Below are 27,911 nucleotides of genomic sequence, written 5' to 3'. Positions count from 1 at the left end.
AAAAAAAAAAAAAAATTGAGGCTTTTTTATCCTGATGGTGCGCTCCTGCACCCGTGGACGTCCACGTTCAATGCCGAAAAGGGAAATGGGCGTGGGTGTCCACGGGTCCATCACGATCCAGGTCTCTCCAGTGCCCGCTTGCTCAAGAATCCATCCCACTCATCAAGAAGTGAGATGCCAGCCTTCCGCCAGAATCAGCGAAAAGGAACCCACCAGGGCGTCGACGGTCCCTCGTCAAACCTCATTCCGCTGACATCCGAGTCAGCGAAAACGGGACCCCGGATATTACGATGTTTGTGTCCCAGGGCTGACCGCGCAGTGCGAAATATAACTGCGATGGAACCATGGGCCCAAGTGGAGGCGACTAAAGGGTTCTCCCGCGCAGGACCGTTCCATAATCCTTGAAAAGTTTGATGACGCCGGCTGCAAGCTAACGAGGGAGGGAAGCCTCGGCATCTCCCTTTTCTGGGGAGAGAGAAATGACACGAGCAATCCTCTCAACTCCTGCTGAAAGCCAAGCCTCTTGATGCGATGGGGGAGCAGCCCCAGACGTGCATCTGTTGGCAATCTCCAGGGCTGACGTCTCTGAGATGACGAAGGCTAGGCTGGATTTGGAAAGGACCAGCACGACAGCAGCAGATGCCAAAAGGAGGAGGCCGGGGGGGAAACCTTGGAACACGAAGACACGGCAGACAACGGACGGCAAGGAGGAGGAAAAAGAAAACATGCAGGTTGCGAAAAATCTCTCACGCTGAATGCTGAATCTGCTGACGAATGGACCAAGTTCCATCTGACGCATTCAGGAATCTTAGTTTTTGACATCACGGAGCACTCTGTTCGCGATTTGACTCGCGGCAGTCACGGAAAGCAAAAATTAAAGACAAGAAGCCATCGCGCGCAAAACGCAAGGAGAAACTTTGGCGGTTGAGCTCAGATCCCCAGTGCGACAAGCTTCATTGGACGACGAATCCCCAAGCCCATGTTGCAAGTCATCGCTGCCCTTTCTGTGAGGTAATACGACGCTTAGCTCGGCTGTCTGTCCGTTGTTTGGAAGTTGGATCATCTGATGCTCCTCGAGATTCTGCGTTGTAAATCTGCCTGGAGACTCCGTCTGCAAGTGTTGTCAATTAAACATGGGCTCCGCCGCCGTGTTTGAGGCTGCACTCCATCAACCTGACTAAGGCGGCACTGGAGCTATACCCGAAAAGGCTACATCCCAAGAGCTCCAGCTTCCTGTCCAGCAGTCCAACCTTGGAAGTCGACCCATCACACCCAACCATGATGACTCTCGACGCCAACATCACCTTCACCAGACGGCTCGCTGCAATAATCAACGTACTTATCGCCTGACCTGCGCTCACCTGAGGCTTTGACTCTGGGCAAGGTTCGTGGATCCTTCTCTGCTCTTCTCCCGGATCGTCATCCTGGGGCTGGGAATCCCACCCGTCATTGCAAATGAAATCGTGCCCATTTGAGTTTCGCTTTGGCTATTTATCTTTTTCCATTTTATTTCTTTTTTCACTTGGCCCCCAGATTGTCTCCCCTTTCATTTTTTTCCCTCTCTTCTCATTCGGTGGCTCTGTTCAGCCGGAAGCCCAGGCATCAGACATTCCTCCCCTGCGGCAGCTGTATGTAGCCTTTTTTGCTGCCTCGCTCAACCTCCCCCCTCCCCCACTCAGCCTTCCTCCCCATGTTCTTTAAAACGCCTTACCGTCTGAGTCGTCTGCATCTGTCAATCTCTTCGTTCAGTTGGCGATGGCTCGGGAAGATCTTGAGCCTAGATCCCAATGGTGCTCCGTGCTCATTCCCCAGCTGGACTCTGGGGGCAACTGAAAAAGACCATGGCTTCCCCCTTCCTGTGTCCCCTTCGTACGACGATCCACTGTTGGCATCCTTCGTGACTGTTGACTTGACTCGCGATCCACATCGTCCGACCTCATCTCTGTCTGTGTCATCCATGTTATAAGCCTTGCCTTACTCATTCTTACCCTCCTGCCTTCTCCTGTCGTGTTCTTTCCTCCGGGCGAGTTCCTCTTCGTACTATATATCCTTACCTCTACTTCCATCGCACCCCCTTCCCTCCTCACTATAAGTGGCAAAATGGCTGAATTCAAGCATCCAGTCCGCCCTGGTTTCTCGCATAAACCTGCTGCTTTCTCCGAACCTCACCGTCCATACTGGGCGCGCAGCCAGGTCCAATACGCGCAGGATCTCCTTGACTACTCGCCGGACCCGATCGAGTACGACATCGACGACCAAGACTACTGGGACAACCACTTCTTCTTCCCAGAAGACTGCTCTTGGTCCCCGCCGAAAGGCTGGGAGCTCGACGAAGACAACTCGGAAGAAGACATCGCGGTTGGCGAGTGCTACGACCACCACGACGTGGAAGACGACACCATGATACCCGGTCTACCCGATATCAAGATGCTCGACGCGGAGGCCCTCTCCGATCTATTAGAGGACAACCTTTCGCCCCCAGAGATCACATCCATCTTGTACGTCCATCCATCCCTTCTGCGTTTCCCCCCTCTCCTGGCTCTGTCCATGCCACGATTGACCTCCTCTGCTAACCACGAGCACCCCAGTGTCTTCGCCACGAACGGCGCAATCTTCGCCTACGCTTCATCCCTTCCATCTCGCCAACTCCGAAACCTAAGTGCCACCTACGGAGCTGCGTACACGTGCTACGCTAAAACCGCCTCAAGTGGTAATCTCACCGGTGTAAACCCGGCCAGCCACCCTTCCTCATATGTCACAGCCCAGTCCGTATCTCTGGGCGATGTAGGCTCAATCGTCTTCGAGCTCGACGACCTGGTTGCCGTCGTGACCAGGATCGCAGATAAGGTTCTCCTTGCCGCCGTCGGGCCGTCCAAGGTTAAGAATGTAGCTCCCGAGGAACCTGGCAACCTTCATCATAGCCGCGACTCGAATTCCAACGTCGCTATCCCGCTGGAGGGCTCGGCCGCTTCTTCCGTGGACCTTAGTAAATCTGCATCCACTCCACAACTCCAAACGCATGCCCCGGCAAACGGCACGACCAACGCCAATGGGGACAACACCTCCTCTACTCCGACCTCGGCACCTGCGTCAACATCAGCATCCACAGCCCAATGCGAATACATGACAGAAGCGCAGCTAGAAACACAATACGAAGTCGACCGCTCGCGAGACCTCGAGCGCCTAGCGAGCCTGAACCTCTCCACACCACCCGCTATCCTACTCGCGCTGGAATCCAAATCCGCGGCCCTGGGACGGTTCCTGAGTCAGAAACTAGAGGACCTAGAGAGTCCAGAGGATTTCTGAGCTTTTTCAATCATTCCCCGCGTCCCCTCGGTCCTCATCACATCCATCTATTCACTGATCTATTCCATGCGTAACCATGTCCAAATCTTCGCTTGCGCCTGCACGCGGACTGGTTGGTTGGTTGGACATTATGATTCGTGCTGAATCCATAATACCCCTGTTCCATATCGACTCTGTTAAGGGTGACGCATCCTTCGTCCACTTCACCCGTGAGCAAGGTACTCGGAGTACGATGGTGCTACGCCGTGCAGCCTCGACCTGGCCAGTTCCGCTCAGATCAGGTCAGGTCAGGTTGGCCGCGGGCGCGTAACCGAAGATGTGAAGTAGATGTCAGACATGTACAATCCGATTATGATTCCATGCATATATGAAATTATATCCTCTTTGTCAATCCCGTCCATGCCATGTCGTCGTCTCGTCACTACAAAAGGTCTCAGGCAGACTCGGGAACTCCCAAATCGAGGGTCATATATTTCCCACCTAAGTTTTTGGGCGAAATACTACTGCAACTAGGGTACGAAGTGAGTGCAGAGCAAGTACTTATAGCTCCTCGTCGCGTGCCTCTGCCCTATTTCCCAATGGTAGGCGAATTAGAATTTGGAGAGGGGTATGACATAACACGGAGACAAAATGCTCTCTGAAAGCATGAAGGCTTCTTGCTTGCTAAGGTAGCCAAAATATAGTAGCTAATAGCCAAGGATAAACCGAGATATAATCATAATCCAAGATATATATCGACTCAAAAGGACAAGGCAGAGTCATCCCATGCAAGTAGCAATGATGCGATCACTCAATCAAAACATATATATAGAATCAGAGCATAAAGGAAAATGATATGCTTCTTAAATCGTCATAGAAAAATATGTGGTCAAAATCAAGATTTCACTGCGTCCTTCTCTGCCGTCTTTTCAGAGGGCACCTTTTCGGCAACGTTGCTACCCGTCGTCGTGGTGGTGTTTGTGCGGGTCACGGCCGGCGGGGAGACTGGGCTCTGCGAGGCGGACTCCTTCTCGCCGTAGGCTGGTGGATGCGAAGGAGTAGTAGATGCTGCCGGGCTGGCCGGGGAGGTGACGGGTGATGTCACGTTAGAAGCAGCAGTTGTTGTAGCTATGGGTGCGTGTGCAGCCTCCTTGATGACGTTCAACCATTCCTTCGCATCGCTTGCGGACCCCGCCTTGAAGATGAACTCGGTGTTCGTGTGGAAGGCGTTTCCGACGACATTGCTAGACACGTCCTTGCCCTTGATTGTGAAGGTGTGCTTCACTTCGTCGATGGAGACGATGGTGCTGTCCGGTAAGTACAGGGATAGCTCGGGAGAAGGATCCCGGCGCAAATCGTCGTTATCCTTGAATTCGTGGAGGTAACGGGCGTGAGTGATGACGTAGAAGAAGCTGGTGAAGCCCTTAACCAATGTTCGGGATTTCCGCTGAAGCGTCCCCTGGATCAGCGGCTGCGTTGTGCGGTGATCCTGGTTGGGGAAGGTTATGTTTGAGAGGGACCTTGGCGGGGCGTCGGGGTCGACGAGGGTGGAATCGTTTCTCGTGATGAAGTTCACCCACTCAAATTCCGGAGGGATACGTTGCAGAGTGGCAAGGATATCGGTGTACATGACCTTTTGGCGGTCTGATTGTCCACTCATGAAGACAACGAGCTGTTCCATGGCAGCTTGGACGGTCTGAAGGATATGCGCCTCGAATTGCTGGAAGTTGTTCTGCACAGCAATGATATCCTGTCGGTTATTGTTCTCCTCGATAACCTGCTTGTTAAGCCGGTAGATAATACCCCGGCGCACGATGTACGGATCATGCGACGTTTCCAGCTTATTCCCGGCAGCCGAGTCCAGCGCGGCAGTTTGCTGGCCCAGAAGCTCAATATGCTTTTGGGTGAGGTTTCGAGCTTTCTCCACGGCCTTTGCACCCTTCGAAGCACCAGTCTGGAGCTCCTTCGACTTTGTCTTGATGTCCTTGTGTAGTTTTTCCAGCGTAGGGAGCACAGAGGTCCGAAGGTTCCTTTCCCCATCGGTGTACAAATTGATCATTCCCTACTCCCCGCACTATTAGTATTCCCGTATCCACGAAAATAGCTGGATACTAACCTGGGTATTGGCACGAATATTCTCAAAGAACGACGAGACACCCCCGACGCTCTGAGAGAAATGGTGGCCCTCACGCAGCGGCTCATTCACCGTCTAGATTTCCAAATCAGTATTCTACGATGTTGCAGAAATACCATAATCACCGAACCGGGCCACGCAGACCTTCAGAACCTTCTCGAAATCCTTCGACATCCCTTTCTGCACTTTCGCCGTGACAGATACATAATCCTCCAGGTATCCGCACATATGCTTCCAGGCCCGTAGTCGTTCGAGGAGAAGGTTGGTGGTCTGTACCCAAACAGGCGGTGTTAGTGTTGTCCAAGACAAAGGTTACGCCCAGGATAACATAGCAAGCATACCTCATTGCTATCGGAGCCAGGGATAGCTTCATCGTCGCTCAATGAAGCCCGGCGTTCGAGTCCTGTACTGACGGTCCTCAGGGTCGAAGACCGGTGCGGGAGTGCCGGCGACTCCACCGGACTGCTAAGATTCGACATGAGGACTTAAAAGTCGGAAAGCGCAAATATGGGCCCGAAAGAAATCGATCAAGGCAGAAGTATTCGGGGAATGATAAATAAGCCACGATCAATGGCTGGTGAACCGGTGGTGCCTGGGGAAAAGGGGAAGCACTGGAGCCACAATAATAATCTCGAGGCGATCGAGCTAAAAGAGGCTCAGCAGCTTTCTCGGGTGGTTTCTTTTGATGGCAGCCAAGCGGAGGAGTGGGTCGTGGCGGCCCGACCGGAAGGGAGAGGGAAGAGCAAGTGAAGAAAAGCAGGAGAAGGGGAAAATAGGCCCAAAACAATAAGGATAATGAGTTACTTCCCCCAGGAACAATGAAATAATGCTGACGAGAAGGAAAACTTCGGACTTATGATGCAAACGTCCAGACTTTTCGATGATGGAGGGGCAGCTCACCGCCTTAGCCACTGACAACATTGGTTGACGATCTCTTTCAGATCTGCCCGTTCTGGAAGTCCAAAGGGAGATGCTGGGGACTTGGCATTGGCCAATGCCCCGGCCCCCAAGATCCAGGGCTCGTTCGTCCGATTCACCGATCCTCTTTATGATCAGCATTCTGATCAGGGACTTCCTTCTCTGGGAGTCTCCCGTTGTTTCCGTGTTTCGCTGATTGACGCTCTTCTCCCCAAGACAATTTTGTCCTCTTCTCTCGGGCTCAACCGGCCGCTCCTCCAGGTTGACGAGCGATGAGAGGGAGAAGGGCTTCAGAGGGTGGCTGAGAAAAGGACCGTGCGTCCAGGGAGATCTTCGAGGTACGTCAATGTTTACTCTCAAGTTGCTTCATACCCTCCCATCAGTTAAGATCGACACGAAACGTCATATCTCGTATTCTTCTGAGGATGCTAATGCTAATGGTTCTATTGCAAGAAAGGAGAGTCCAGATACACGTGCATAATTCGTATCATCTGTTGTCGTCAACGAATAGTAGGCCGATCAACCTGTAGTATATGCGCCGCCGTAAACCAGTCCATCTATGTAAACGCCCGTCAAGAGTTGTGCGCGTTCTGTTAAATCCATGACGCGGTTTGAAGAACCGGCCCCATCACCGGGGACCGGAATGCTGAGATATGAGTCCAATGAGAAAGTGTAGCTATGTAGCTACCCTCGTCGGTAAGAAGATTAGGAGATTCCATGAAAATGCAAACTAGCGTCCAGCGCTAGAGAAGGCTTTTGCCATAACCGAATGAAATGGGTGGTGCAGTTTTGCGATTGACCGCCGAAGGATCACGACGTAGATTGAAAGGCTGCTCCAATATAGTGCCGCTGAAAGGTGGGCGACTGGTATATTGATTTTGGAGTATATACCGTAAGAATAATATAATCTTTCACCGAAAGGAGTAGAGAAAGTTATGCAGTTGCCGTCCGTTGGCACGTTCAGGCCCTGCCTCGTGCCTGAGCCAGACGAATCCTGCGCTGCTCATCGTCGGAATGGCTGGGAGATCGAGAGTGGAGGAAACCCGGCCGGTGGAAAAAGTCCATAGGCGTGCTGAAGGAGTCTGACCCACGGCCAATACCCCTTAGATGCACCTGTTGCGGCGACTGAGGAGCTGACAACTGGACGTTCTCGGCAATCACAGCTCGGTAGTCGGGCAGTTGGCTATCGTGCGGGCGCACCGAGGAACGAACGGCGGTCGAGTAGCTGGGAACACGGCTAAGAGTTTCCAGTTCGGCAAAGTGAGGGTGGAACGGTGTTGCCATTCCTGATGGCAGATGATCATGATCCACTTCATCGGAGGTTCTCCGCGGAAGCTCTGGGCTTCCAGGAGTATTGGTGTTAGAGCCTGATGTAGGGCCGTGATCCGAGGGGACCCCAAGGTGATCATGCTCCGACGGAGAGTGTCGACTTTGCCCGTGGGGGTCCAGATTCTGGAGACGAGTGTGCAAGGCAGAAGCGGAAATATCGGTACTGGTAATTTCGTTCATGGAAGCTAGGTTTTCGGCAGAGAGATTTCGACTCAGAGTTCCATATGGAGTGCCGGGGCCGCTTCCTGGGCCAGGGGTCCGATACCCGGAAGGATCGAGTTCACTATACAGCTGATCGAACTGGTGCTCTCCGTACAAAGGAGGAGCCTGTTGTGCAAGGTCGTTGATTGCTGCCTGGGTGGCCTGTGGAGTCACATTGACGAGAGTGTTGTTATCATCGATCGCAAGATTCGGAGAGATGAAGATCGAAACCGGGAGAGTGGCTCGCAGCTATATAAGACATTAGATATCACCAAAGATGATACATAGTAGTACGGTGTCCGTACCTCGCTAATGTGGCCATCAGGGTTGAGCAACTGGACCCTGAACTTCAATTTGTGTCGTATTTTGATCCCTCTTGTATCTGTATCCTGCAAACATCTCGCCAAGGTCTTGGGTAATTCCAAGAAGCGTGAGAATTGGTACCCCTCCGCAGCCTCGTCGATGATATCCAGGCTTTGATCGGCGTCTATCGTGTGCTCATCGTTAATTATCGTCCTCGTGTTTTTGTAAGTGTTGCGAATTGCATCTGGATCATCCGGGTTGAGTGTGAGATCGTGCGTTTCCACCAGCTGCGAAACAATTTGCCCAATTCCAAGACCCTTGAGGAGAGGAATCAGCCTGAAGTCAACTCGGATAGTCGTGCCGAAAATCACGGCTTTTGTTGGCGTGCTAATCGAGTACTCGATTTTGTTTGGCCAGATATTTTCGACGGACTGTGAGAGAGAATGCAGGTGTCAGCACATGTGACCAGTATACCGAGGCTGTTAGACATGGTCGTACCATTGCGTGTGAAAGTTCGAGGGCGCTCGAGTCTAACGTCCGAATAATCCGGAGTGGTCTCCGTAAGATGATGTCTTTCGCATACTTGCGCCCGATTTCGGCCTTGAAGCGATAGGTGACATAGGTGTCTGAGAGACCCTCGACGCTCTCGGGCATCGAGCCTTCCAGAATGACATCGAAGGGATACTCATAGTTCCCGGCAGGGAGAATCTCCGTCTTGCTCTTGCCCGCGTCTCTGAATCTCCAAGACTTCTCGTAGAACACGCGCTCCCTCCAGTTCTTGCGCCCGCCGGCAGCGGAGCCGGAGGGGAAATGCCAACTAGTCGAAGCTTGTGTCAGCAGACCCTTTCCCGCGTTATCCTTCCGGGAGGGGAATCCTTGCGCCAGCACTCACCACACCCGCGATATACCCGTCAGATGTAATCGAAGATGCTTAATAGAAATCGGTTCCGACACACAGAGAATGAGCTTTCCACTTAAATGGGCGCTGGCAGCCTCTTGTTCACCTCCACGGAACACGATGTAATCCTCGTCGAGCCTGAGTCGGGGAAAAGAGCGAATTAGTAAAAAGTTCGGGCCAAGGGCCGAAACCCCGGGATGCTGCGAACTCACCGGATATCAAAGTACTTTGCATGACTCGCACTGCCGCCTCCACTGAAGAAACTGAGCGCCATGGCGAACTCAGAGCAGCAACAAGGCGAGGAAGAGCACCGGGTTGAAAGGTGCAGGTCGGGTATGAGCAGGGCAGAGTGTGGAATGGAATCAGGTGCAGGCAAGAGGAGGGTCTAATATAAAGAACGAAGACTGGCAAAAGAAAGAAAAAAAAAGGCAAAAAAGAAAAAGTATGACCCAGATAGGGCACTGAGCACCAATCTTTGGGGTCCCACCAGGATGTGAGTTGAGTGGAGAACGCCCAAAACAGCCGTTTCCGTCACACGGGTCCACGGGTCAATCGGCGGTGGTTGTGGCGATTGGCATCAGTTGGATCTTTGCTGGCGGGTCCGGGAATGATGCAATTCCGTTGGCTAAGCACCGGGTTAAAGATAGGAAAACAAATACACTGCTGGTCTTGAGACAGAATCGTTAGCCGATGTCGAGCATATGTACTCCATACAACGAGAACCGTCAGATTGAGGTACGGCATAGAGCGAAGAGCCATCACAAAGGGAAGGTGGTAGAGCGAACTTGGAACAAAGCATGGGCAAGCGCAAACAGACATACCGATGCAATGCTCCGAGCATAGAGCTGAGAGACGGTCACTGAGACAAGAGGGAGAACAAGGGGCGTGAAAGCCACGAGAAGATTGCGATTCGAATTATTGGAGATTTCTTTTTCCCAAGAGGACTTTCCTGGGTCTGGGATTGATCTGGTTTTATCTTTCACCTGCCCCTGTCAGATCGGCTGAGACCCGGGCAGCCACAGCCTCTCGGGCTTATCACAAGGAAAGTCGCTGAATGGCTTGGCCTGGTGCGCTGTCATTACGATCAGATGTTCGTTTTTTCCGCTTCGGCTTTGCTTTCGTGAAGTACTTTTGGTCATCCCTTCCCAGCTGCTCCGGGATCCCCCCCAGATGTCCCGATCCGAGCATGATGGTCGGGATAGCTGATTATATGCACAAAGCTGCGAAATATTCGAGCCTGAATAGCTCAGAAAGGCAAGCTGAGCATAAATAATTTGAAGGTGTCATCAGCACGTGCTGAAGGCAACAACGTCTGCATATGCCATGCAAGACATTCCACAAAGATTACACAACAGCGATAACCAAGAACTTAATTCTAGTCCAAAGACAATCCCATGGCCAAAAGAGACATCCAGCTACAGTTTCAAGTCGTGGCATAATTACAGGCACATTCTGGCTTACAGCGGGACACATACATAAATTTGTCTTGTCCGATTGATCCCCTTGCTATGGGACGGGGGGAAGCCGACCGCAGGGGCAAAGCAGCGACTATCCTACGGGATAGACTGCAGAATCGAGCACAAGTTTCGCATGAAACCAGCTGGTAGCTCCAGGCTGATCGCAAGCTAAGCTCGGCTCTGCAGGGGACAGGGAGAAGGTGGAGTGTGAAGATCATTTGGGTATGCTCGGTGAAGCGACCGACCTTCCCAACTTGTGACTGCGACCCTCCATCTCCTCTAACTTTCAGCGCTTTGATGTCGTCTACATACTACAGGCGAGCGAAAAGCTGCAGATGGCATTCCAACCTAAAGTTATTACAGAAGACCTGACACCAATCTCTATCCCCCCTCTGTGAGATCAGGGTCAGGCCGCCCTGGGCCGAGGTAGAGCAGAGCATATCCAGGGTCAGCAACAAGGATATTGAGACATCCAACGGTCTAGACATTGTCAGAAGTCAATCTTCGATGTCGGGACCGGGATCAGTTTCCCTGTGGCCTGGTTGATCGACAATTAACGCACCAATGGTTACGCCAATAACCGTGGTGGACAGCAACATATATTCCCGATATGGTGTGTCACCAAAGAATCCGCTTCGCAAGAGCTCGTCAAAGACGCCTGAACTACATCATGTATTGATAGACCAAGGGAATAAGAGCATCCATGGATCCAACTATCTTGCTTTTGCATCCCCTGGAGTCGGAATCTTTCGGAGCCAGCATGTGATTCAGAGCGATGCCATGTTCTCCGGCACCGCAGGCCCGGTCACTCACATCATTCCAGTAGTGCAGATGCCATGAAAACCTCTCATCCTCCTCGGTCGGCCCTGGGGGAAGCTCCAAAGTCGACGCTCCGGTTGGCTCACTCAAGCGGAAATCTCGAACCACGAGCTGTCACTGTGACGCAAAGGATGATATCACTCTCCGAGAACCAGCGGCCATGATTGATTACTGCTGGGAAAATTGGCAAAAGAGACCGGTAAGCCTGTCTGTTAAAGTCACAGACTAATTATAGGTCCTTCGACCGCGCAACCATGACCCAAATCGTCCAGAACACGTTCTTTCCAAGGTTGATGATGTGCTGGATCAACCAGCTTTTTTTCGTTGAAAAAACCCGCCCAACGCGTTGTTACTCGTCCGCCAGTGAGAGACGCAAAGTCAGTAAAGTGGGCCGTGCAGGGGCAGGGACTCCGTGCGGTCGTTCAGATAGAACCCACACGAGAACCCGAAGCTGCCATCGCTCAGGTTGCTTGACGGTGGCTGAAGGAAGCAGAAATATCGGCATATATTCTGCGGCAAAGTGTGACAGATGCGAGAACGCAACACCGACGTTCAACACAGCTGTGGCGTGTTTGTCACGGAGAAGAGTGGCCCGGAAGGCGAAAAAGTCTGGATCTGTGCGCCGATTGCCGGCCCTTCCAGTCTCAACGAGTCGGCATGCCGAGTCGACCAACAGAACATACCCGGGCTGCGGTGTCCCCATTCGGAATCGAGCGGTAGAGCCCACCCAGGATGGAGACATCGTGAGCTCGAGAAGAATTCCTGTTGGGCGATCGAAGAAGTAAGTTTCAGGTTTCAGCTCCTGATAAGAAGCAAGAGCTGCGTCAAACAGCCTAAAAAAGAGAAAGGAGATTGGCAAGGGAAAGTTTCTATGGTGGATTGCGTGCTTATCTATCCACCCGAGCCGGCGGGCTCGACCGTAAGTGCCCAAGGTTCAGGTTTTTCCTGCTCGTTATTGCCAGCCCGGTCCTCGTCCTGTTGTGGGCGTTCAAGTGTCGCACGCACTCATCGTGCCGATCACCAGCACCCGGTTATGGGAGTAATGTCTTTCGCGACCGCGTCAGGCTGGTTTCCTGGCTTCAAAGACTTGCTCTGAAATTCATAGGTCACCAATCGGGATCGAAGCCTGTCACACATGGGAGGACCCAGAAGAATCCACTTTTTGGTCGGAGATTTCCCGCCATATCAATGACTTTTCCCGGGATGCAAGGTCCCTATCAAATCGGTCGGGAAACCCCCGTTCTGCTGTATGCCCTCAAATCGGTACTTCCTCCGAGCCTGGGGTGTTAACACTCAGCCTCCGCTTCGACCGGCCGCTACAAGCACTCTCGTTCAAATTGAATTAATGGATCAGTGACCCGAGATGCAGTTCGAGTAACCCAGGTCTGTGTCCCACCAACCTTCAACAAACATCGGGTTGCTGTGGAATCTCACTGGGGCAGCATAGTCGGGATTCCGGTTTCATGTTACACATCCCTAGTGTTCAATCATACGGCGTGATACGGAGGTTGCATCCCGTGCGTCTTGCCTCGTGTCTCGAGCAGATCGAGGCTCGAGCCATGATTTAATCATTTGCCGATGTACGCGATCAATGACGGGACACCGAGTCCCAATTTTGCAGGCTTATCGGGACCCCTCCGACGGGACTTGCATATCTTATTGCGCACAATGAGAAGAAGTTCAATTATCGCAGGAAAGCTGAACCCGAGGAGGCCCGTTGAGGACGCCCATATTGCTGCTGAGCACAACAAGATCCGGTCCATCATCCCATACGAGCGTGATGTGTACTCCGGTGGAGATACTCGTCATTGGCTGACAATTCCTTCTCAAGACCAATAGTGTTGTTGCTTTCTTATTTTTAATCCAGCGCTTCGCCAACAGCTAACAGGTTCGCATGTTTCCCTGATCCGCCAGCAAATATGAGACAGAGAATGAGATATGAAGCTCTCGCTTGATTATACAGCAAACGGATCTGCGGTCTTATATCGCCCTCTTCTGACCCTGCCTGCTGTATTCCTTGGTGCCTGGCGATCTTGAACACTGAATAGCGCTTGGGAACGGGCTCCCCCATTTTCTGGCCGGTGGCATGATTTGTCTCCCACCCTGCGAGCATCGTATTGATTCTGGATAGAGGAGAGAACACTTCTGCCTTCGCATTTGGATGAAGTCTGCAGGATTCGTTTATAAGACGCCGACAGGAGGGAAAACACACCCTCAAGAAAGTAACATTGCTGGCATCGAACGTGACCAGGTAAAGAAGTAATGTGATATCATACAAAACAGTGATCGAAGAAAAAAGAAAGCGCATAGGCCTCTACCCGGACGTACTTAGTACACCACCCGGTAGAGTTCAGATAGGCACATCACATCTATTGCAACCCAGCCAAATCAAACCGATCCGCTCAAAGCATCATGCACAATAATTCATAGACGTCCCCGAAAACGTCGACATGGGCATGGACATGGAAATAGCCACGGAAACCGCATCAATCTCGCCAGCAAGAATGATGCCCTCCCACAATATTATTATGTGCATACGTCTATCCGTCCCGCGGTAACGGAGTATCTGATTCAACAGTCCACCAAGTCCGCACCCACCATGCCCACCCGTAATCCCCATCTAGAATATCCACGATAAGATAAGCCAGAGTAGGACCCCGGCTCCAATCACGATCCCTGCAACCTTCAGCACAGCAACTGTATCACCCTGCCTCGCCATCCGCGTGAGTCGGTTCGCGCTACCCTTTAGGTTCGTGGAGAGGGAGGAGAAGACTTGGTTCTGTTAACGCCGGAGATGGATGTGTTAGTTAGTCTGTAGTATGGACGCAACTCGAGGCGACTCAGACGAATGTCGAGACGGAAAAGACGGTACGTAGCCAGCCGGCCGGCTCGCTAGCTCGTGAAACGAGGGAACGAGAGAAAAGTGTGCAAGGTGAGAACATCGCGGGAGACGCAAAAATGTGATGGAAACGCACCGAGTGGTCAAGCGACTCCTGGTCGCGCGCATTATCGTAGATATCGATTGTGACGTTCTTCAATGCGGAGACTTTGCTTGAGAGCGAGTTGAGGAGGTGGTCATTTTGTCTAGCGTAATCGAGGGACGAGAGGGTTAGTTATAAGTTTCTGGACATCCTTCAAGTAGAGACAGAGTAGGCCACAAACTGCGGAAAGAGATGGGGAATGGGAAGCTCATACTGTTCACGTTCGTAGTCCGCCATTTTGAATTCTGGGTGGTGGTTATAGTCGGTCTCGGGGTTGAATGTGTGAGTCTCTATTGGGTGGTCGGGAATGATTGGGTGAATAGGAAGCTGCGAAAAGCGAGCTGAAGTGATATGTTGGCCAGGAGTGAAGACCTCCGTCTGGGGTTGGGGATCAACATGATCGATGACGATGGAGTCGCAACACGTGATAGCACAGCCACATCTGCACAGCATGAGATCCAAGAGCACCTGAAGCCCCAAAAATAACTGTAATGACTGATCCAGTCTACCGTTATACAGTGTCTTTTCTACAGCGGCCAATATGCAAGAAACCCGCTTGTTCTCCCAGGTATACTGCCAGCTGTTCATGAGGAACGCGCGAGAGAAGGAACAAGAGAACAAAAAAGAAAGTTTATGAACGGTACTCATAGTTAACCGTCGACCCATGGCTCATTTGGGGAAACGATAAAAATGCAAGAGAGACACACTGAAACAGTCCGAAGCGAAGCCAATTGAATAGAACCCCAGACGCTATGCGAGCAAATCAAACCAAAGTAACGGGTCATGTCGTGCGCTATTCTGTCCTTCCAGAAGGGATAGCGGACGAAGCGCTATATAGACACAGAACAGAGTATACGCACCGGGCAGCCCACTTCAATATTCTTTCTGGCACTATGCAGATAAGCCCATACTCCAGAGGTCATAAGAACAGAAAGAAGTGAGCGAGATTGGCGATAGAGAAAAGAAGGAATCAGTATACAGAGTCTGGAAATAAGCCAGGAGTGACAAAAGGGGTATTTGCGCGCTGCGGAAAAGTAACAGTTGCAGAAGGGAGAACAGATATCATTTCCGTCACCACATATCGTCATCGTCGTCATCTAGCTGCACATCATCACCGAACGACATATGACCGTATTGGTAGTGACCTGGACCATACGCATTGCCGTTGCCGTAGCCCTGATGCTTGGTCCCACGCGAAGTCTGCTGGTAGTGGTTATGTTGATCGTCGCCGTAATCATACATTTGAGAATCATCGTAGGAATTATCACTGTATTGCTGGTCCTGCGACTGAACAGACTCGGTTAGCGACCAAACCGAGAAGCCCAGACGGGGTCAGTCCTATGCATACCTCTTGATACCGTTGGTACTGCAAATACTCGTCTGGCTGCTCCTTGCTCTGTTGGTGTCGCTGTGACCCCGATGCGGAGAGCATCATTTGCGGATGCATTTGCTGGACCTTTGCCAGATACGAGTACATAAAATTGCTGAGTAGTACCTGAGAGTATAGAGCGCGTCTTGGATTTGCAAGTTTGATGTGGGCCATTCTGTAGATCGCCCGCTCTTCCAATATCGAAAATCGACTCCAGGGATAGTCGACATCCGGTTTGAGTTCACGCACCGGAGGGTCGGGAGACAAAGTCCGGGACAGGCTCTTCTTATGGTGATGCTCGCTGTTCTTTTTCCTGCTCCCGCCAAATATCGAGGAGAACAAGCCGGACTCCTTCTCCTTCTTCGTCTCTCCGGATGATCGTCGGGCATTGTCCTTCCTACGCTCCTCTTCGAGTTTCGGATCAAGACGGTCAAAAATTGCACTCTCTCGTCGTTGGGTCTGATCGCTGGAGGCCGTGCCTGTATGAGTGGCGTCATGTACTTTGTCGACGAGCTTCGTCTTGATCTTTTTCGAGTCACTTTCCTTCTTCTTCTCTTTATCCTTGTCCTCGGAGCCCAGAAACCAGTGCCAACTCGATTTACGGCCACCCTCTGAGTCTTTTTTGTCCTTGCTTTTCTTCGACTCTGATCTACGATCTTCCAAAACGGTGGGAATGAAGGAAAGGTTGTCGGTCCGAGTGGTGTTACCGGGAAGCGGTTGGGGATTACTAGCGAATTCGTTGAGGGTCGGAGCCGAGTCCTTACCGTGCGCGCGAGAGACAATTGGACGCTTGGAGTCACCCTTCGACTTCTGCGGAGATTCATGACTCGATACACGGCTTGGGATATGATTAGATTGTGAGCTCGAACCATGGGTCGTACGGACCTCCGACGGAGGGGTCTCGACAATCTCTGGTATTTTCTGGTCTTGAGATTGAGTTGCCGGAGGTATACGTCCGCTCGAACTAACGCGCGGGGCCCATTGGCGGGGTTGTTGAGGGGTGTTCACCCGGTTTCCGGAATCCTTCAGCGGCTGCCCGTGCGATTCGTTCTTCGCTTGTTGCGGTTCTTCAAGGATTGAGTTGAAATCAGTATTTGAGGCTTCGGGGTTCTGCAGAGAGCCCTGGGATCTGGCGAAGGCTTGAGCGCGCGTCACGCTCGGAGTGGGATCAGTTGATACCCTGGTTAGGCCCAATATTGGTTGATCACCGGGGCCAACTATTGATTCCAGTGTCTCCTTTGTTTCAGAGGTTCGGCCAGCTCTTCTAGCGAAGGAAGGACGTTCACCCTTCTTCAGGCTACCGGCCTTCCTATATTGAGTTCTCGTAGAGCGCCGAAGGCTGTGGCCGGGAGGTGCCGGAGGTAGGATCGGTTTATCTTCATCATTTGAGATTCCGAGGGATTGAACACCTTCCAGTAGAGAGGAAGCACCTGGGGCGTGAGAATTCGACTCTCCCACCAGATTCTCTATTTCATGTAAATTTGGCCCTTGGGGATCTCGATTTTGTGACCGTTTCCGCTCGAGTCGCTCCGCACCGTCCGTATAGCCTTGGCCGTTGTCAATCTGCTTCGAGAGCATAGAACGCTTTCGACGGAGTGAGCTGTCTGACCCGTGACGTTCAGGACTTAATGACGAGAAGTCACCCGATCTGCGCTTAATATGTTCCGCCTTACTCTCAAGGAACGACTTGAATTCTTTTGGAGCCAGCTCCGGGTGCAGGCGGGCGGGGACCCAAAATAATCGCGAAGTATCATTTTCATCGGCGGATGGCGATGGCGCTATCGATGGAACGGGAAAGTTCGCGCTTGGAAGGTCGGGATCACCGGTGGCAGTAACGTCCATCGACATCCGCCTGATCGCGGCCAGGTTGCTGAGTTCCTGTGCTACTGCTGCGGGGTCGGATTCGTAATCGATATCGTTGAGTGGAAAGGATGTAGTGGCGGTGTCGACGGATGCAGGTGAACTTGGAGACGTCGGGCTGCCACCCTGGGCCTTGCTCCCCACGGCTGCAGGGCGGGACTGGCCGTTGGAACGTCGGTGATAGCCACCATCTGATTCATGGCTTTGCACCTGCAAAAATTGTGACGACGGGGGTTCGGTGGTGTTGCGATTTTGGGGGACGATTGATATAGATTCGCTCAATGGAGAGGAAATATAGCTGAGACGCCTGGAATCTCTTTTATCGTAGTCATCATCGTACATGTGTCCGATTGCTTCGGTGACATGGTGGCTCGGGTCACTGATCGATAACTGAGGTACATGACCTCTCCGCGCCGTGTGTCCTCCGCCAACCTCTTGGTGACTCGCTGATGCCTAGAATTGGGAACGCGACCATGATCAGCAACGATCTGCCGAGACACACTCCAAGATCCCAAGCCTAGCAATCTATCCCTTGGCTGAGGGGTACATTTCTTTGCGGGTTGACCAGGTGGGACTGCAGGTGAGGATGCCTCAAATGGTTCACCAGAACCAACGTGCCCAGGGAGGAAAACAGCCGCCCCTCCAGCGGGAAAATGAAGAGTACCGAGAACAAGGACATACCTGCATGGGTCCAGATTATCCGGTAACTTTTCACGGCTTCGACCGGAAATCCGTTGTAGGCCAAAAGGCGGAGGGATTTTTGCCTGGTGGAGAGGAGGTCAAAGTACCGCCACGGCCGAAAGACAGCAAAGGCAGTTGGCGGTCATGGAATCATGGACGCGGGGCGGCAACGGATAGGAGAGAGGGACGGTCACTAGGCGATGAGAGGAAAGAGAGGTGAATGGGCGCGGCTGATCATGCGGCCACCGAAGACCGCTTTCGAAGGGAGCGGTCGAAGATGGGGGGGTGCAAGAGGACGAGAAGATAGCAAAACAGACGGCGAAAATCAAGGGGGTGGATGGCGGAAACAATATTGAGGCTAAAGGAAGGGAGGGAGAGCCGTGGTTAGTCGTGCCCTGGTGGTGGAGGAGGCAAAGAGCGGATGAAGAGATGGGGACGGAAATAACCAGAGACGGCTGCTGGCTGCTGGCTGTGGTTGGCCCGGTGGGGTGGGCGGAACGACGAGGCACGCTTTGGTGACCCAAGTCGTCGTTTCCAGGTTATTTTGGCTTCATAACGAGGACTGGGGAGGAGATCCTGAATAATTCAGAAATAATGTAAGGTTTCAGATGATGTAAGGTCGATGTTTCGGAGTTGAGAGGGAGGAGAGATCGACAACATGGTGTCCTGCCCCATCCCATATGCTCCCTCGAGCTACGCACTATGCCCTCGCTTCAGAACTCTGTTGGAAGCCCTTTCCTTCATCGTCGTACGAGATCCCCTCTTCCGCTCATTACTCGTGGCCGAAGCAGTTCGGGACTCGACATACAGATGAAACAGGTCTGTGTGCTTCTCGACTGGCGATCGCAGTGTTGACTTCCCGTATTGAGGCTTGGACGAGGTGCCAAGGGTCGACAAGAATACCTCTCAAATGAGGTCATTACTACTATCTGTCCCCATGTCGGGTCTTCGAATCTTTGCGAGCCGACTTAATGAATAACAACACTGGAGCCTAGGTACACTCCAGAGCAGGAGACAATTATAATAAGGAGGTCCGCAGAGCTCCTATTCCCAACCCGAACTTGTCCCCCGCTTTCGCCAATTCGACACTTGACATCCATCTCGAGATGTTGGGCAAGGTGATCACGTACTAAGCTTTGTAATGATTCCGTCATTTCCCTTGACCAGATCGGGCTCCTGAAAGCTTGTATTCGATCGTCTCGAATTCCCCGCTGCACAGTCCAAGAACCGCGTGAAGTATGAGACCTGATTCAGCATAGCTCAACCGCAACCTGGGAAAATATGGGGTACTGGAATGCCACTCTGTTTTACCTTCGCGGGCATCAATCTTGAAAGGCCCAGCCTCCCATCTCAATGCTTCTCGGGGCATTTCGTGTTCCCGAGCGTCCTGTGATTCGTGACCTCTGTTGGCGAAGAGGCTTACTTCCCAGCGGGACAATTAACAAAGCGATTGGATGAGTCCAGTGCTTCATTCAGTATTCAAGGCTCGGCTGCCCGTGTCTTCTCCTTGAAGATGAGCAGGCACACCGCGATATGGGGATAAGTGGTGCTGGCGAATTGCCGCTCGATGTTGATGGATGCGCTGGAGTAGAAATATTTGCTGCAACTGCACTTTGTGCGACCCGATCTCATTCGAAACGTTTTGTCTTGGATTTCACTGCGGGAGAGAGCGCTCAGCTGATTAAATCATGCCCAAGCTTAACTGCATCACCCGTGGATCTCGGTTGGGAGCTGACCCAATTAGACATCTGATCGTAGAAGAGGCTTGTTGCGACTCAAATCAATTTCATTTCTAGAGATAAACTGAAATGACTATATATGGAAGGTAGTAACAGTAGCTAGAGAAGAGGGGAAAAAGTAGACAAGGCATAAAGTCGTAAGAACGACGCGAGACTCGTTTGGATATGGTGTATAATGTTGACTGCTCTCTTAGCCCCCAAACTTGCTGGAAAAGCCACCTTCCAACTCCGACGCTTCCGCGAGAAGGATGAAGAGAATTCCAGCGAGAAATGTCAGACGATACTTAGTAGATTTTCCAATATGACTTAGATGTACTCGATTCGAGAGAGATAGAAAATAGACACAAGGGTAAGAGCGAATGATGCTGGGATTGTCTTAGGTCATGAACTTCGTTCCATGTCAAACGACAGTTGGGCCGAGAGTCTAAGCTGTATCGACGTAGTTTCTAGTCACTCCGGGTTAGCAAACAACTCCATCGACGTTTGGGTAACGAAAGATCGTGTCTTACGCAGGGAATATGCCGACCCGTTCACCGATTCGGCCCGTCCACCAGTCCTCTTTTTTGTCGGTGCGTTTGACAATCGTAATCACATCGCCCTTCTTGAAACCCAAATCGCCATCCTGATCAGCGTCAAATGTGTATAGCGCAACAGCCTGGTCCTCGCGTAGGGCTGCACCCTGCCCAGTCCGCTGGCCGAAAACGGGCTTCGGCGCTGTGGGACGACTGGGCTTTCGGTCAGAGTACACATAATCGTCATCATAAGTGTTGCTCCGAGGGCGGTTGTAGCTGTCAAAGGCGTCGTTGTGGCCACCGCCATAGCGACCAGTGGAGGATCGGCTTAAGCCTCCAGCGGGTCGGTCGTATACATCGTCAGCCCAGGTTGTGGCGCGGCGCGGTCGATCTCGATACTCGTAGTCGTCTGAAAGGCTATTGAACCCCGTTCCAGTCCGATCGCGCCGGACTCCCTCCCCGTAGGCATCTCCTCGGCGGCCCTCCCAGACCACATCGTCGTGGCGGTCGTCGTAGATGGGAATATCGTTATACATGGAATCGCCGTTCGTACGAACACCGTAGAAGGCGCGTGAATTCAGCACACGCAGGAGCGGGTCGGCGGCTGGTGGAGGCGGAACAGTGCCGCTCAGGAGCTGGCGGGCAGATACTCGGCTGTTGTACATCTTTTCGTTGGCATCTTTGCGTTCAACCAGCATGCTCCCTTCTAGGCTGACACCAGCAAAGAGACCCCTGGTCTTGGAGTACGAGAACACAGCTGCCACACCTCTGGTGCTCGCGGCGCCAGCGGCCTCTGCATTCCGACCAACCGGTCCCGCGGCGATCGAAACGTTACCACCCAGAGTCAGAGTTCCCACCTGGGAAAATGTTCTAACTGCGGCGGCATCGTTAAGGATGAAAACAAAATCTGTCAACTCGAACCCAATTTGGCCTCCGAATCCAGCTCCGGCGGTTGCAATCGCGGATGGCGCAGACCATGACCCATCAGGTAATCGAGCGATGACAACTCCGGAACCGAAGCGACCGGAACCCAAGAAACCAGCTTTAAGAACGGTAAGAATAGCGAGGCCCTATGGAAAGAAGAGTCAGCCATACAGCTCCTCCCGGTTGTTTACTGGATCCATCCTTATACCTTAGCACCAGCCAAAATCTCAGGTGGAATAACCTTGTCGGGGCCGAATGCTTGCCGGGGGTCAACGAACGACGCGAGGATTTTTCCGGCCTTCCTGCATTCGCCTTTCAGAAACGAGTGAGACCAGCAGTCAGCTCACATGCTCAGATTGTCCTTCGAGGACACTGCGGGGAAACATGGAGATGGGAAAAGCTCACTTGATAGAGACGCAGGAAGCGGATTGTGAATTCCGAGAGGCATTTTAATACACTCGCCGGATATTCGAGAAGGGATTACTCGGGGATGAGACGGCCGCTGAGAGCAGGAGAGGAGGAAGAGCTTGAGCGCTTGGTCGGAAGATGATCAGAGACGGGACCTCGTCGAATGGAACCGACCGGAAGTGGAGGTGAGAGTGGGCACTGACACGAACAAACAGACTAGCTCGCAACGACCAGTAGGTGAGGGTCTGAGGAGAAAGAAGGGGGTGACACAGGACTCTGACCACCGTCTTGAAGGATAGAGAGAGCCTGTTGTTTCTTGGAGAGTTTGCGGCAACCCCGGGTGTTGGGCGAGAGTTGATGGAAGCCTCCACTTTCTCGTCAGATGCGCAAGTTGGGGACTGAGGGTGGCTGAGTCGCTGTCGGGCTTTGGCGTGGTCTTCTTTCTGTTACATCATCTTGCAAGCAAAGCTTTTGGCTCTGAGGAAAAGCAAATTTGTCTGCTCTACATTCCAAGGTTGAGCGATGAATATGGACGGAGCGAGCATTGGTTGTGCTCGGGACTCGATTCCTCACTCCTTGCCCTGTCCGCGGGTGGGAACCGGGGGCTACATACATACAGAGCACAGCCACTGGAGTTCGAGTGATCGCCCAGACTTCCTCAGCCACCACAAACAACACGCAATTCCGGTCCCGAACCGTGGCGGTTGACTTTCTCAATCGGGCTTCTGTCGACTGGCTGCTGCATTACCAACAATGATTTGAAAAGCTGAGGCGCTTTCTGGATATCCTCTCTCGCTGCTCAAATGGCTACAGGTTGGAGCTCACGCACGTCGATTTGTCTGCGATGGTCAAGTAGACTGACGCCCCCTAGTCCGAATCTGTGTCTGCGGGGATGAGGGAACAGGAAAATCGAGCCTCATTACTTCCCTTGTGAAAGGCGTTTTTGTCACGAACAAGATCCAACCAATTCTGCCACAAATTACCATCCCTCCCACGATCGGTACTCCCGAAAATGTCACGACAACAACGGTGGTCGATACCTCCGCCCTCCCACAGGAGCGAAGCAGTCTTGCCAGGGAGATTCGAAAATCAAACGTGATATTACTAGTATATTCTGATCACTACAGCTATGAGAGAGTGGCTCTTTTTTGGTTACCACACTTCCGCTCCCTCGGTGTCAATGTGCCCGTCGTGCTCTGTGCCAACAAGTCTGATCTTGCCGCGGACCACACGGAGACGCAGGTTATCGAGGAGGAAATGTTGCCGTTGATGTCGGAGTTCAAGGAAATTGATTCCTGCATCCGGACCAGTGCTCGCGAGCATCGCAACGTGAATGAGGCGTTCTTCCTTTGCCAGAAGGCGGTTACACATCCCATCGCACCCATTTTCGATGCGAAGGAATCTACCTTGAAGCCGGCCGCGGTCGCGGCATTACAGCGCATTTTCTATCTCAGCGATAAAGATCGAGATGGCTACCTGTCGGATAAGGAGATTAAGGATTTCCAGATGAGGTGCTTTGAGAAGCCGTTGAGTGAAGAGGATTTGGTTCATATCAAGGAGACGATCCAGAAAACACACCCTGATTCTGTGACTCCCTCAGGCATAGATTGCCAAGGATTCATTCATCTTAATAAGATGTACGCGGAAAAGGGGCGGCATGAGACGGTCTGGATCATCCTTCGCGCTTTCCAATACACCGACAGCCTTTCATTACAGGAGAGCTATCTCCATCCCAGATTTGACGTACCTTCCTTTGCGTCCGCAGAGTTGTCACCCGAAGGGTATCGATTCTTTGTGAACCTCTTTCTTCTCTCCGATAAGGACAACGATGGTGGGCTGAATGACGCCGAGCTCGCGTCCCTGTTCGCGCCTACTCCGGGATTACCTTCTTCTTGGAGCGACGGTTCGTTCCCGTCGTGTACCGTCCGAAACGAAGCCGGTCATGTCACTCTTCAGGGCTGGCTAGCGCAGTGGAGCATGACAACATTTACTTCACCTAAGACAACACTGGAGTACCTCGCATATCTTGGATTTGAGTCCTCAGATCGAAGTAACCCTTCTACGACAGCAGCGCTTAAAGTTACGCGGCCCCGGAAACGAAGAAAGCGCCCTGGGCGGGTTGGTCGCAACGTGGTCCTTGGCCATGTTTTGGGAGCTCCTGGATCAGGCAAGTCAGCTCTACTTGACGCTTTTTTATCCCGCGGGTTTAGCTCGACGTATCACCCGACCATTCAACCTCGGACTGCGGTCAACACTGTCGAGCTTCCAGGAGGCAAACAGTGCTACTTGATAATGGATGAGCTCGGGGAGCTAGAGCCCGCTATTCTCGAAAACCAAGCAAAACTCCTAGATCAGTGTGATGTGGTTGTATACACTTACGATTCGTCCGATCCCGATTCATTTGCGTACATCCCTGCGCTGAGGGCCAGGTACCCCCATCTAGAGGAGCTCCCGAGTGTATTTGTCGCTCTCAAGGCTGATCTGGATCGCACGACGCAACGGGCAGAGTACCAACCTCACGAGTACACGGCGATGTTAAATATGCCTGGCCCCCCACTCCATGTGAGTGTTACCTGGAGTTCGATCCAGGAGGTATTTGTACACATCGCCGAAGCGGCTATGGAACCAAGCACAGCATTCCCACGAAGCGAAGAAGATGTCGAAGGTAAATGGATGGCGTGGGGCATCGCGCTCGGAGCCGTGGTATGCGCCGGAGCCGCCGCAGTTATGATCTGGCGACGAGTCAGTGGCAGTGGGAATTGAGAGTCTCTATGGTAGGCGCGAATGCGATGGATGGAGTTCGATACCCCGAGTGATACTTGTAGTTTCCTTTTGGATAGATTTGCTGTAAGATCTATTGTACATTATCCACGGCCCATTGTCAACGAAGGGTATACCAGTTTGCGCTCTGGCGACGTGATGACGAATACCGGGTTCTCTCGACCCTGATAGGCTTCGAATCTGATTATTGCAGTTTGCGTAAACATTGAAATTGTGTCAACATTGAAAGAAAGTCGCTTGCTGTGTGCTTCCCCTCATTTTCTGTCTGGCCTCGACCGGAATCCACAGGTTAGCGTGCCCCACGCTGGAAGCTCCACCAACCAAACGGTTGACACCAACAGCACTCAGCATGGACTGCGGTTCCCCAGGCTTCATTCTTCCCGTTGTGAGCATTTCACACTTCTCCTCTCTCTTATTGTGACTTCTGACTTCTGACGTCTTTCGCTCTTTTCACTGTTCTTAGGCTCTGCGACAGCCTCACTCCTCTTTCGCTTCAGATTCCCCCGCAAAGTTACGGGTTCCGCTCCACCAGCTCTCCTCTCCGTTCGCAGTCCCAGAAACAGTTGGGAGTCGAGCGGTATCATAGCAACCACTTTTTATTCTGCTCATCCTCTGAGCTTGATCGCGTTTGCCCAATATAGCTTGCATTGTGTTTGATTCCCGCCGAAATCAGATCAATCTCGAGTGGTACCGTTCGGAAACGATCGCGACAACCCTGCAACTCCACAAAGCGTGCTCAAACCTCCGGAACGTCTATCACACCACAATGTTGTAAGTCGTAACCATCCGCTCCTTACCCTGAACATATGCTGTTGCAGTCCTTGTCCACTTGCTTTAGGAGCATAAGAGAGCTTTCTCCAATCCATCTACCTCAAATTCCGAACCTCCCCGAACTTTGTGTTGACTTACCATAGTGTCCTTCCACCCCCTCCACCTCGCTATACTGTCCCGGTTGCATACGCAGCCGGGGCGGCCAACGGTATGCCAGTTCCAATTGTGGAGACCAACAACATTATCAACCATCCAGAGGGTGGCTGCCCTCTGCAGGTCGGAGAAGGTACGTTCTTAGGAGGGAGCGCGCGAAAAGCCTGCTAACAGGACTTACTTGTAGGAACCTACCAGCTGCTGGATGACCTGCACCTCGCAACCCCTCCCCCGCATCCCTCTGAAGCACCAGTCATAAATCCAAATCCGCTCGCAACTGTCCCTGCTCCTCCGACATCCGGCGTCAAGTTATCATTGGTTAGCATTGGCTCTCGAAACAAGACAGTCTTCCCAACAAAGTTGAATGTTACGGCGCCGCCTTTTGGGGATGGGAATAGTGCGCTGGCACCGCCCCCCGTAAAAGATGCTTCAAAGAAGCGGAAGCCAAAGAATAACATCATCAAAAGCAGTTCGTCATTTGTTTCACGGGTCATCATTCATGAAGCGACCACAAAACGACTGAACGATCGAGATCCGGAGGGTCTGTTTGCCTTTGCGAACATCAATCGCGCATTTCAATGGCTGGATCTTAGTTCGAAGCAAAAAGATGAGCCGCTTTCAAAAATCCTCTTCACTAAAGCCCACATGATAAGCCACGACGTCAATGAAATAACCAAAAGCTCGTCGCATATTGATGTGGCCATGGGCTCTTCTGCTGGAGATATCTTCTGGTATGAGCCAATTTCGCAAAAATATGCCCGGATCAACAAGAACGGAGTCATCAACAGTTCTCCGGTAACCCACATCAAATGGATTCCAGGATCTGAAAATTTATTCATTGCGGCACATGAAAATGGCCAGTTGGTGGTATACGATAAGGAGAAGGAGGATGCGCTATTTACTCCAGAACTTCCAGAGCAGTCAGTAGAGTCGGTAAAACCCAGCCGGTCACTGCAGGTTTTGAAGTCTGTAAACTCGAAGAATCAGAAAACGAATCCGGTAGCAGTCTGGAAGTTGGCAAACCAGAAAATCTACCAGTTTGCTTTCTCCCCTGACCAAAGGCACCTTGCCGTCGTCCTAGAAGATGGCTCTTTACGATTATTGGACTATCTTGAGGAAGTGTACGTTTCTAGCTGTCTACCCCACCATTTCGGAGTGAGCTAATGGATTGTCAGAGTTCTGGATGTTTTCCGGAGTTATTACGGCGGATTTACTTGCATTTGCTGGTCGCCGGATGGGAAATACATTGTGACCGGTGGCCAGGACGATTTAGTTACAATATGGTCGCTACCGGAGCGCAAGATCATTGCACGGTGTCAAGGTCATGAATCCTGGGTTTCTGCCGTCGCATTTGACCCCTGGCGGTGCGATGAAAGGACATACAGAATTGGCAGCGTTGGCGACGATTGTAACCTACTTCTCTGGGATTTCAGTGTCGGCATGCTCCATCGTCCGAAAGCGGTACGTCTGCTAAGTGTGCAATTGTTCGGACTGAAAGCCATACGATTCTAACACCACTCATTCAATAGCACCATCAAGCGAGCGCTCGTAATAGAACAAGCCTCATAGCCTCGAGCTCACAGCACATCCACCGCCACCGAGCCGAGAGCGCGGGAAACAGGATGAGATCAGATTCCCAACGAACAGCTGCGGACAGTGATACCGCATCCGACCAGCCTGTCGACCACCCTGTAGAGTCCAGGTCACGCACAGCTTTATTACCTCCAATCATGGTATTTTCCCAATTGTCTCGTTGCAGGAGAATAAAAGTTAACTTTGTCCAAGTCGAGGGCTGTTGGCGAAGACCCAATCTGTTGGCTAGGTTTCCAGGAAGACTCCATCATGACATCTTCTTTAGAAGGTACGTAGAGCCTCGATTCTTGTGCAACGGCCGTTAACATGAGGAATGTAAAGGCCACATACGTACTTGGGACCGCCCCCGGGAAAGCATTGGCGACAATTACGGTGATCATAACTCGTCCACAGCGCTGGAAACCGGCCCGGGTTCCGGCCGTCCTGCATCATCTATGGGGTCACAGTGATGGCTGCCGACCGACTCTGCAAGGAAACTTTGTTAACGTGCACCTTGTTTCAACCATACCCGTTCAAGCGTGTCCTGAAACCATTGTCCGGCTCTTTGCGTGGCCCAGTCCGTGTTTCTAATCTCAGCGGCGAGCTGAATATCTGATAGCCAATTTGCAAAGTCACGCACGGAGCTGCCTAACCTGACCTGAAGCCGAACCAATTAGCCGTAGAAAAAGAACGCAAAATCCCTTTTAAGTATTCTGCAGCCCGGCTCAATGCGCAGTAACCTCGAAAATAAACCGTTGTTTCCTGAAGCAGACACGGGACCGGAACATCGTTGTGCCGTATTCCTTGGACGCGGCG

At 52.1% G+C, this 27,911-nt stretch overlaps 11 protein-coding genes across 11 annotated transcripts; 5 read left to right on the top strand and 6 right to left on the bottom strand.

Moving 5' to 3' along the window:
- Positions 1 to 18: 18 nt before the first annotated feature.
- Positions 19 to 1,269, bottom strand: BJX67DRAFT_365997 (uncharacterized protein). The gene has a single exon (XM_071030335.1). The coding sequence runs from the start codon at positions 797 to 799 to the stop codon at positions 431 to 433; it is 369 nt and encodes a 122-aa protein (XP_070881644.1). The 5' UTR covers positions 800 to 1,269; the 3' UTR covers positions 19 to 430.
- A 632-nt stretch (positions 1,270 to 1,901) lies between these two features.
- BJX67DRAFT_294556 (uncharacterized protein) lies at positions 1,902 to 3,508 on the top strand. Its single transcript, XM_071026859.1, has 2 exons — positions 1,902 to 2,498; positions 2,589 to 3,508. The coding sequence occupies exons 1-2, from the start codon at positions 2,101 to 2,103 to the stop codon at positions 3,304 to 3,306; spliced, it is 1,116 nt and encodes a 371-aa protein (XP_070881643.1). The 5' UTR covers positions 1,902 to 2,100; the 3' UTR covers positions 3,307 to 3,508.
- A 555-nt stretch (positions 3,509 to 4,063) lies between these two features.
- On the bottom strand, positions 4,064 to 5,981 carry BJX67DRAFT_294535 (PH domain protein). Its single transcript, XM_071026858.1, has 4 exons — positions 5,761 to 5,981; positions 5,564 to 5,689; positions 5,402 to 5,494; positions 4,064 to 5,347 (listed from the first exon to the last, which is right to left on the bottom strand). Exons 1-4 carry the CDS (start codon positions 5,896 to 5,898, stop codon positions 4,181 to 4,183), a joined length of 1,524 nt encoding a protein of 507 aa, XP_070881642.1. The 5' UTR covers positions 5,899 to 5,981; the 3' UTR covers positions 4,064 to 4,180.
- Positions 5,982 to 6,692: 711 nt separating this feature from the next.
- On the bottom strand, positions 6,693 to 9,655 carry BJX67DRAFT_294427 (arrestin family protein). Its single transcript, XM_071026857.1, has 5 exons — positions 9,281 to 9,655; positions 9,063 to 9,206; positions 8,669 to 8,987; positions 8,173 to 8,601; positions 6,693 to 8,116 (listed from the first exon to the last, which is right to left on the bottom strand). The coding sequence occupies exons 1-5, from the start codon at positions 9,340 to 9,342 to the stop codon at positions 7,298 to 7,300; spliced, it is 1,773 nt and encodes a 590-aa protein (XP_070881641.1). The 5' UTR covers positions 9,343 to 9,655; the 3' UTR covers positions 6,693 to 7,297.
- Positions 9,656 to 11,619: 1,964 nt separating this feature from the next.
- On the top strand, positions 11,620 to 12,719 carry BJX67DRAFT_294408 (uncharacterized protein). The gene is made up of 2 exons (XM_071026856.1): positions 11,620 to 12,591; positions 12,668 to 12,719. The coding sequence occupies exon 1, from the start codon at positions 11,874 to 11,876 to the stop codon at positions 12,438 to 12,440; it is 567 nt and encodes a 188-aa protein (XP_070881640.1). The 5' UTR covers positions 11,620 to 11,873; the 3' UTR covers positions 12,441 to 12,591; positions 12,668 to 12,719.
- A 1,089-nt stretch (positions 12,720 to 13,808) lies between these two features.
- BJX67DRAFT_294364 (SNARE domain- containing protein) lies at positions 13,809 to 15,193 on the bottom strand. The gene is made up of 3 exons (XM_071026855.1): positions 14,540 to 15,193; positions 14,320 to 14,428; positions 13,809 to 14,123 (listed from the first exon to the last, which is right to left on the bottom strand). The coding sequence occupies exons 1-3, from the start codon at positions 14,989 to 14,991 to the stop codon at positions 13,965 to 13,967; spliced, it is 720 nt and encodes a 239-aa protein (XP_070881639.1). The 5' UTR covers positions 14,992 to 15,193; the 3' UTR covers positions 13,809 to 13,964.
- BJX67DRAFT_294363 (putative telomere silencing protein Zds1) lies at positions 15,194 to 18,018 on the bottom strand. Its single transcript, XM_071026854.1, has 2 exons — positions 15,674 to 18,018; positions 15,194 to 15,612 (listed from the first exon to the last, which is right to left on the bottom strand). The coding sequence occupies exons 1-2, from the start codon at positions 17,894 to 17,896 to the stop codon at positions 15,397 to 15,399; spliced, it is 2,439 nt and encodes an 812-aa protein (XP_070881638.1). The 5' UTR covers positions 17,897 to 18,018; the 3' UTR covers positions 15,194 to 15,396.
- A 650-nt stretch (positions 18,019 to 18,668) lies between these two features.
- Positions 18,669 to 19,327, top strand: BJX67DRAFT_365977 (uncharacterized protein). The gene has a single exon (XM_071030334.1). The coding sequence runs from the start codon at positions 18,916 to 18,918 to the stop codon at positions 19,147 to 19,149; it is 234 nt and encodes a 77-aa protein (XP_070881637.1). The 5' UTR covers positions 18,669 to 18,915; the 3' UTR covers positions 19,150 to 19,327.
- A 676-nt stretch (positions 19,328 to 20,003) lies between these two features.
- On the bottom strand, positions 20,004 to 22,389 carry BJX67DRAFT_365972 (uncharacterized protein). Its single transcript, XM_071030333.1, has 3 exons — positions 21,816 to 22,389; positions 21,619 to 21,722; positions 20,004 to 21,556 (listed from the first exon to the last, which is right to left on the bottom strand). Exons 1-3 carry the CDS (start codon positions 21,856 to 21,858, stop codon positions 20,480 to 20,482), a joined length of 1,224 nt encoding a protein of 407 aa, XP_070881636.1. The 5' UTR covers positions 21,859 to 22,389; the 3' UTR covers positions 20,004 to 20,479.
- gem1 (ERMES complex Ca(2+)-binding regulatory GTPase GEM1) lies at positions 22,390 to 24,863 on the top strand. Its single transcript, XM_071030332.1, has 2 exons — positions 22,390 to 22,631; positions 22,690 to 24,863. The coding sequence occupies exons 1-2, from the start codon at positions 22,622 to 22,624 to the stop codon at positions 24,579 to 24,581; spliced, it is 1,902 nt and encodes a 633-aa protein (XP_070881635.1). The 5' UTR covers positions 22,390 to 22,621; the 3' UTR covers positions 24,582 to 24,863.
- A 122-nt stretch (positions 24,864 to 24,985) lies between these two features.
- Positions 24,986 to 27,822, top strand: BJX67DRAFT_365966 (WD40 repeat domain-containing protein). The gene is made up of 7 exons (XM_071030331.1): positions 24,986 to 25,370; positions 25,514 to 25,656; positions 25,711 to 26,644; positions 26,699 to 26,984; positions 27,053 to 27,256; positions 27,309 to 27,384; positions 27,438 to 27,822. Exons 1-7 carry the CDS (start codon positions 25,366 to 25,368, stop codon positions 27,563 to 27,565), a joined length of 1,776 nt encoding a protein of 591 aa, XP_070881634.1. The 5' UTR covers positions 24,986 to 25,365; the 3' UTR covers positions 27,566 to 27,822.
- The last annotated feature ends 89 nt before the right edge of the window (positions 27,823 to 27,911 follow it).

The sequence above is a fragment of the Aspergillus lucknowensis genome, assembly GCF_044049455.1.
Source record: "Aspergillus lucknowensis strain CBS 449.75 chromosome Unknown BJX67scaffold_64, whole genome shotgun sequence".
NCBI lineage: Eukaryota > Fungi > Ascomycota > Eurotiomycetes > Eurotiales > Aspergillaceae > Aspergillus > Aspergillus lucknowensis.
This window is presented reverse-complemented; position numbering and strand designations above follow the sequence as displayed.